At 30.8% G+C, this 9566-nt stretch overlaps 1 protein-coding gene across 2 annotated transcripts in view; it reads right to left on the bottom strand.

Annotated features, from left to right (window-relative positions):
* The window catches only part of LOC111629446 (probable phospholipid-transporting ATPase IIA), a 139931-nt gene extending 130678 nt beyond the window's left edge, over nt 1–9253 (bottom strand). The window contains exon 1 of one of the 2 annotated variants that reach the window (XM_023373349.1): nt 9164–9253. In XM_023373349.1, coding sequence (XP_023229117.1) covers nt 9164–9216 — 53 coding nt within the window. In that variant the 5' untranslated portion in view covers nt 9217–9253. The remainder of the gene's footprint in view (nt 1–9163) is intronic. The other variant, XM_023373348.1, reaches the window with a different exon arrangement.
* Nucleotides 9254–9566: the final 313 nt, after the last annotated feature.

The following is a 9566-nucleotide window of genomic DNA, read 5'->3' as shown; positions in this document are numbered from 1 at the left end:
GTTTGAGGAAATAGGTTCCTAGTATATTGAGGTGACGATTAGGATCTTTAATTTATAAGAATTATTGTTTATAAGTTAATTCTTTGATTTTGTCGAATTCCAAAGGGGAATAGAATTAAGTTAGAAATAGATTGATTTGAGTTTGTCGGGTTGATTCTTGTTGAATTTCATTGAATAAATTATTGTTTGATTTTTACTAAATACTGTATATAGTTTATTACTAGAAGTTTAATTAAATATTTGATTTTTGTTATTGACAAACTTTGTCATTATTTAATTCGGTGCACGCTTAAAGTCCAGGCCTGGCACACTAACGCGAATCTGCGTAAAGTACACGTTAGGGAACGGCTATTTCCGGCACGCAGTAGTGTCAATAATCGTTGGAAAAGTCGGAAAAATAATATAGTAGTTTACAAGAAAACTTATTTGTTTTTAAATAAAAGATTCTCACTTCATTGAAAGATTTTTAATAAATAAACTCAAGTATAATTGAGAGTGTAATATTAATTTTTCAGTCTCAAATGTAACAGGTTTTAAAAACAACAGATTAAATCTGCTTATTTCAAGGTATCTGTAGGTGTGGAAATATATTTCAAAACAAAGACTATGACTTTTAGTGCACATGATGATTATTAGCTATTAGTATACCAGTAGCTATTGTTTATACAGTATATTGGCTTGAAAGTGTGATATTGTTTTCCTTATATTTATATTGTATTTAACCATCTATATAGTATTTTAATACAATATAGATGGTTTGTCTTTCTTATCATATGTCATGTAGCTGACCATGGCATCTTCAGATACAATACACAATTACACATTGGATACTAACATATCCATTATATCAAAGGTCAATAATATTAGCTTTCAGATAGTTCAATTTATTCACTAAATAGTTTTCATTTATAATACATCACTGAATTTAATAAATGTAAATTTAGCCAGTATTTGTTGATATTTGTGAAGTTCATGAAATTGTAAAATAAACTACACCAATATAAATCCCCTCAAAATTTAATAAAATAAAAACGTTTTCAATCGTTTTTCAACGATCATCTTCAGTTACCAAAAATAGAATATTAAATATAGAACATAAAATGCGTTCAAAATAAATACAAAAAATAAAAATTAACGGAAAGAGCCCTAGCGGACGGGTTAATGAAAAATTAACAAATAAACCAAATAAATAGTGAAAATTAATAATTGTAAAAGGACCTCCACGCAGTAGACAATGAGTCGCCATCTCTATGGTTTATACAACCGGTTTTCATGTGCGCTTTATAGATTTCCAATCTCTCTAGCTGTTTGATCGTTTGCCTATTAGTCGTTGTTTTTATAATTGCCGCTTGATCCCATTGCACGTCCATATCTTGTTGGTTTGCATATGTTGCCAACACAGTGTTATCAAGGTTCCTATTGATTGTATATTTGGTTTCTTGAGCCTTTGCTTTAGACTGCACATCGTCGCAAATTTTGTCTCATTGTCTACTGCGTGGAGGTCCTTTTACAATTATTAATTTTCACTATTTATTTGGTTTATTTGTTAATTTTTCATTAACGCGTCCGCAAGGGCGCTTTCCGTTAATTTTTATTTTTTGTATTTATTTTGAACGCATTTTATGTTCTATATTTAATATTCTATTTTTGGTAACTGAAGATGATCGTTGAAAAACGATTGAAAACGTTTTTATTTTATTAAATTTTGAGGGGATTTATATTGGTGTAGTTTATTTTATGACTTATTCTACTTCCAGTTCATGAAATTTTTAATTATTACTATTATTATTATAAATATTAATTACAAAATACAATAAATCAAAGGTCAATTTGATAGCCAATCATGTATGTAAAAGCCAAATGTATTTTCAGGCCATAAAAAGATCATTTTAATTAATTAAAAATTTCTTTGGTCTAACATTTAAGGCAATATATTAAAATGATTACGTTGATTACATACTCCGATATCACTACAATCAAATATCAAATTCTAAATATAATGGTGCCTCATACTTTGAATTTAATTCATTCCAGGTGGTTCAAACTCTAAATCAATAAAGGAAAATGAATTAATTGATTCCTAGATCCTAAACAATACCCATTTTGATAAACTTAAACAGCAAACACACATAATTTAAAGTAAAAATAACACATTTAAATGCCTGAAATAATAAAACAATAAATAAAATACATAAATACTGTATAATAAAATGAAAACTGCATTTATGGTTGCACACCATTGACTTTGGTATCTTAAACATGGCCACCAGATCCACCAAACATGTACCACTTTCAAGTTTGACTATAAAATCCTTTTTCACCTCAATCATCAATACTACAAACTTCCTCTTAAGATTTTTTGTTTCCACATTCTTCTTGGATTCCATGATTAATAGGTAGGGATTATAGATATCACCAAACACATCAAAAATGAAGTAAAAAAGTACTGAAAACACACAAGTGTAACAAGAGATATTTTCACAGTAAAAGCATCTCTTGCATGACAGATGGCATTTATGCACATCTGTCATGCAACAAGCATGGTTCAGACAATGAAGCGTCATTTGAACTTCAGATCAAATCTCTATAAAATTAAAAAGATATTTCAATGCTAAATTTAAGAATGTCTTTCTCTTTTTTTCAAATTACAATATTCAATACTCAACTGTATCTCAAATATCTTAAGTTCATAATATACAGTACTGCCAAATACAAAGTATGACATCTAATAAAGATATTAAAGATAACTTTAATATTTAATAAATTTGTCAGTTTAATAAAATGAAGTGAATCAATACTGAATTTAATCTTAAGTTTGTATTTGTTCAATGTTAATATTCTGCTTGTTATAATTCATTTGTCTGTTAGGATGATCTATCTATTTTATTTAAAGACAAATGGCTATGAACAGATAAAGAGAATGACAATCAATCTGGACCTGAAATTATCAAGAATATGACTATATCAATCTATACATAAAAAAAGAGCCATCATATTAAGGTAACGTTCCATAAAATAGCTTCATTAAAAGAACTCAGTTTACCAAGTTCTAAATTCACTTACAAAAGCAATAAAAATTCTATCAGAGTGAAGAAAAAACAACTTCAAGTAATCTGCTTTAATTTTGATTTATTTACAGTATATTGTTTATTTCTTTCAGTATGATTTTAATCTCTGCTGTGCATTTCTGGCAGCCTATTAAGGTTGTAAGGTATGAAATCTAATATAAGCATAGAAATCAGAAGCCAGGAGCAATCTTTCATGAAACATTCTGCTTGAAAACTTGTTTTCATGTAGTAGCCTACTGAATGATTCAAAAAAACTGATAAAAGTTTTAAATAATAGAAATTGCAATATTATCTTAAAACAGTGTCTTCCTTTGTGTAAAAAGAGACTAAAATGTTTACAATATACTGTCAAAATGAGGTTATTTGCTGACATATATTTTAATTCACAGAGTTACACTGCATTATGTTAATAGTAAAATTAAATTGTTTATTACTGTAGATATATAAATTAAGATTTTGCCTAATGAAGTGTAGAAAACCTTTAAAAACCTAGCACAAATTTTTGTGTGTTCAACCAAACCAGAAAAAAAATGTAAGGAGAACTCTAGAACAGAATATTTCACTAATAATATGTTCACACCAGAGAAGTAAACTCATTTAAAAATAATCACTTTTAACGTTAAATGAGTTTAACTATCACACCATTCACAATAATCATGATAAACTTAGTTAAATCATTTCTTATCTCTCAGCACAACAATCACATTCATTACCAAATCAAACAGCATTAAACATTAATTAAAGTACAAAATGAGTTTAATGTACATATCTATAAAGTTACATATATGTATCAAAATCACAATTCTGATGAAAATGGCATCCAAATTATTTTTCTGAAGCAACAGAAAACAAATGGCAGCACATTCAGTTCTGTTTGAGACGTCTGTCCTATGAGAAAGCTACTTCCCTACAATGAGTTTAAACTCCTCGGGCAGGGACAGATCTACATAAGGACTAATAGGGCTTAAGTTCTAGACCCCCAAGTGTCAAGGGCCTACAAAAATTGAATTATCATCATAAATTTTTAATACTTTTTCATTAACAATGAGCACTTATCATATACTAAAAAATAGTTAATATTAATAATATAATAATAATAATTTATAGTATTATTTGTATTAACAAAAAATGGGGCCCCATTGGACTTCAATAAGCCCTAGGCCCAAAAATGTAAATCCACCCGTCCTTGGGTAACCTCATTTAATTTAAGTAACTTTGTGTCATTTTGAAACTAGTTCAGTTAAACTAATTCTGTTCATACTATGACTGCTTAACTAGTTTAATGACTTAATTCATTTAACTTTCCTAGTCTAAATATAGTATAAGTCACCTCTGATTCTATAAATCCTTTTACTTTGTATAGGAAAGACCAACAACTATAGGAAGATAACAATTGAAATTGATTTTCTTTCTATATTTATTCAGAAATCAGTTTATTTACTCAGTATTTCCCTATTCTAATGTATATAAATGCAAGATATAAAAAATATTTCACAAATTAATAAATTATTAGCACACAAGGCATTTACTGATGACATTTTGAATGAAATGATAACTAATTTGAAAAATATTAACTAATATTAACACTTTTGACATAAGCTACGTCTTTCACCATCCTATTTCACATCTGCCACATTATCAATCTGGTATGGTTCTTATCCCAATAAATTTTTTACTTTTACTGGCAAAAAATCAAACCTATAAAGCTGCCCTTTACTAATAAAGAAACATTCTGTAGTTCCATCTGGTAAAATTATAGCTCTGAATGAGGCAGCTGGAGACCCTTATCAGAGCTGTAAACCGGGTCCATAGGAGTAAAATTAGTAAAAGGAACTGGTCTACATGCAACCCTTTGTGTGGTATAGTCCCCTGAAAACAACTTATCTGGAATTTTGAAGACTCAAAAATGTGGTAAAAATCTGGAACTATTTCTTAAAACAATGCTAAAAATCAACTGTTTTCTTCTTTGTTAGAGATGGTTCGATAAAACTCATAAAACACAAGAAATGAATTGGACTATCTCCAGGGCTCAATGGGAGTCATGCCAGCTGCCACGTTAGGCCTATCATACAGTTACAGGCCAATTTCTGGAGCTATATCTCACAAAGAGTCACATGTAGACCATCAGTTCCTTCAACATTTTTACTCTTATATGTACAGGGCTGTATATGGTCTACAGCTCTAAAGCCCTAACCATACCATTCAGAGCTGCAATTTTATCTTTCATCATTTCAAAAACTGCATAAAGGAGCTCACCCTACCTAATGGCACATTATCCTATAAACATAAAAAGTATAACTGCCCGGGATCTCCCATCAATCTTGTGAGAAGCCGGGGGTCAATGGATATCAGCTTAAACCTCCTTTGATCAGTGACAGTCTGGTGAAGACTGCTCACTACATCACTGGATGGCTATTAAATATGGTTGTCTCAAGATTATTAGACCGTGAGGACAGTTTTTTCTGACACTAGTTAGGATCAGTGGAGTGCTGTCCTTGGAAGCGGTGGAAGTGCCACTTCCCTTGTATTTTCTAAAATATGAAAATAATCACACAATATGTATTTATATTTGAACGTATCTTATTACAAATTTCTATACTACATGTGAAAAAAAATGAAAAAACAATAAGATTGCTATTGTATATGGATATTCCCAATGGAAGTGCTGTATTGTAGAATACAGGACAGCTTCCATGACGAAAATATTTGAATGGTGTAAAACAGCCAGATGATAGGCATTCGCACATGTGCTTTACAGAGCACCAACCTCATCATGTAAGCTACACATACAATGCTTTCAATGATTCTATCCAGGACCGGTTCTAAGCTGTTAACCACCTGCCTGCTAGATACCTGGTCGCCATCGCCCATTATGTGAACCGCAAGTAGATTTATAACTTAACCAGTGGCGTGCTGTCTTTGGAAGCGGTGGAAGCGCCGCTTCTCTTGTATTTTCTAAAATATAAATACATATTGAGCGATTATTTTCATATTTTAACATACTTTAAATAAATTAAAATTAATATTTTATTATAATTGCATTACGTATCTTATTACAAATTTCTATACTACATTTGAAATTAATGATAAGATTGCTATTATATATTCGAATATCAGTGGCAGAATGAATGAATAAATCACAAGTAGATTTATAACTTAACCCACCGATAGGAATTTACTGGTAGGTTTTTATGATAGTTCTGTATAGTTGACAGCAGTTTTAAAAAAATCCATTAAAATATTTGATATATTTATTCTGCTCTCCCATCTTCTATTACTTACAGATTTCAATGTTAAACTAGTGATATTACGATTTAGTATGTTCCATCTATAAGGGGATGCAGAAAAAAAACGTGTACAATTCTTGTACAATGTTAAAAAATTAACTGTTACTTTGGCAGCAGCATTTACAACTAAATTTAATGAATGGGAGAGATGCACGAGGTACAAAAAAAGCCCTAGAATTTATATTCCTTAAATTTACGATTTATATATCCATTGTCATAAAAATTTGTCTTTCCACTACTTTCCCAAGACTACAAATATTCATGTACAAAGTAACCAGTTTCAACTTTAAAATATAAAATAGAATAGAAAACTTTAAAACATAGAAGTAACAACCGAGTTCCATTTAAGAAGTAGTTAAATAATCAAGAAATTAGTGAATTAGGGACATAAATAAAACTCTGCTGAAAGAGCCAGAATTTTACTTAAACAAAAGCTTAACCAAACCAATCTCTAGCAGAGTACAGTGGGGACTGATTTCTTCATAATATTAGATAATAAAGACAGATAATTTTTCCAGTTCAATGAGAGTGACTGAAAAGTTGTAAATTTTGGAAATTTCTGTAGACACCTAGTCCTAAAACAAATTACTTAGAAAACAAACAACGGACAATCTATTAAGTTTTATATATTTAGATTTTTACAGCTATCATGAGAAACATTTAAAATTTATAACAATCCTGTCACGTCCTTTGAGGTATACTAGTGATGCACCAAAAGAGGCATTTGACATTAACCAGTATCAGCACCCTGGGAATTTGGCAGCCCGCGTGGATGCACCTACCAGGACCGTCTCCGATTCCATCCATTAGCCACTCATAGGGAGCTATTTGACTAAGTGGATTGTTTTAAGATTTAAAAAGTATAGAATATTTTGTTATTTTTATGTACGTTTCTTTACAAAGTTATATTTAATTATAATTTTCTTTAAAAGTATATTCATACAATTGAAGAATATTTTGTACCAGGTACGTATATCCACCACACATTTTATTTAACCAAGTAAGTTTTTATTATTTTATTTATAATTTTAGCCCTTATATCATGGCTAGCAATTCAGAATGTAATTCTGATATTAAAAATACATTTAGAAAAGTCTATGGTTTTTACTGACTTATCGAACAAACGAATACAAATGGATCCTAGACCATCAGTGACGCACAATTAATTGATTGCCCCTGAAAGTTGGCTTTTTACAGAAAAACAGCTTCCCTATCATCAAATGTCATGGCACGCCACTGGTTAGGATAGTTTAATTCACATCCTAACTCACAATTATGCAAAATTATCAGCAAATAGGAGTGCTATAAGTCAAGTGGGGAGGTCGTGATTAAGTTGATAGGGGACTGGTTCAAACAATTGAAGTTAATGCCAGATGAACTAAATAAATAAATTTAATATACAAATAAAGCGATCTACAATATACAGAATACAGTTAATAAACGTATGCTTGGTTACATCGTTCTAGGGAGGCCTATCTATTTCTGAGAGAGAGTTTACATAAATTGGGTAATTATCATACATATTTAAAGTAGTGACTGTTGTCTAGGCAGTAAATTATCTGTGGAGGACTGGGACAACACTTGCACAATTCACAAAGTTAAAGATATTCCTTAGGGACTGATCACATTGGAGTTAGTGGTCACCTGATCTATGGGAAAATCCACCTTGGCAGGAAGGGAGTCTTGGTGAAATCTGTCCTGAAGGTTGAGTGTGCCATTATATCCCCATCTGGTGTGGGAATTTAGTCAGGTGATTCGATTTTGGTCATGCTGACACTCCGAATGTGTCATCAGTAGGCCAGCTAGGGTGGCGAGAACTGGACTTATTGTTCTCTTTTTGTCACTGAATTGTTTAACTTTCGACTTTCTCAAGCGTCAATAATATGTTGTTATAACTTTATTTTAAAACTTTCTCAGATCAACGAGAGGGGGAAGGGACTTGTTGTGTCAAAGACTAGTTGATTGTTGGCAGTTAAATTAACTTTCAATCGTCTCCTGTTTTTAACTTCGTGGGAAACGAATGGGAATAAAGAAACTCGTCTTTTTGTTAAAAATTTTAAAAAACAGCTCCCAGATTCTCACAATCTTTTATAAGATTTCCTCCAAAGAAAAACATCCAAAGTCAACATCGTATGCGAGGCTCCCCAATTCAAATTATCTGAACTCCACAAAGCTATAACACAACGCTGGCTCTACCCTGAGCTCCGCATTGGCTCTCGACAACCCAGTCTATCTCACGGGCCTAATCATCTACTCTAACTCTCCAATCAGACAAACTGATCCGACATACACAAATGTACTAAAACAACATTCCACAACGAATTTCATAAAGTAATAAATTCCGAATTTACTCGACCCAGTTGCTTCTGAATCATCGAATAATTATAACATTCCTGGTTAAACAACCTTAAATCAACTATTTTAATGTAAGTGTTCATTACGTATTTCAATATAACCACTTAAGTTTGTATATTTTTGTAAATTAATCTGTAAACAGAAGGATCAACCGATGAAATTCTTGTGTAATTTACTAATTAAACGGCATTTTCTTTTTATGTAGACCATATTTAATTGCTCCAGCTGTTTATTTCTGTGTCTAAATGGCTTTACGTAACTCCAATAAGTGGTAAGACGTAACTACGAAGATGATATCGAAAACACTTTAAATCAATAGGATCATACTCATTTTATCTTTAAAAAATCATAATAATAGCGATAATAATAAAAGATATGCAAGTTAATAAGGTTTAAATGTAAAATACACGCGTTTTGACGTTAATTAAACTTCAGAAAAACCAAAACAATTACCTCACTCTGTCTCTCAAATGAACCAAATGATTTTCATTCCCCCTTCTCTTCATTTCCGATGTTGATAATTTCGTAACCGGTAGTAATGACGTAAGAGTCATCTGGTGGTGAAAAATGCATTTAATTAAGATATAATTTTTTATCGTCTGCTACTATTAGTATTTTCCGTTGTAAAATTGTATCGGTGCCAATCATATTATATTGAAATTCGTTATTTACTATTTATTAATATATTAATTTAAAAATTAATAAATTTAAATTAATTTTTTGAGTAATAAATTTGAGTAAGAAACTCGTCTTTTTGTTAAAAATTTTAAAAAACAGCTCCCAGATTCTCACAATCTTTTATAAGATTTCCTCCAAAGAAAAACATCCAAAGTCAACATCGTATACGAGGCTCCCC

This window comes from Centruroides sculpturatus, unplaced genomic scaffold, assembly GCF_000671375.1.
Source record: "Centruroides sculpturatus isolate CEXI.00-Female unplaced genomic scaffold, Cexi_2.0 scaffold85, whole genome shotgun sequence".
Classification (NCBI taxonomy): Eukaryota; Metazoa; Arthropoda; class Arachnida; order Scorpiones; family Buthidae; genus Centruroides; species Centruroides sculpturatus.
The sequence above is the reverse complement of the archived record's forward strand: the minus strand, read 5'-3'. Positions and strand labels throughout refer to the sequence as shown.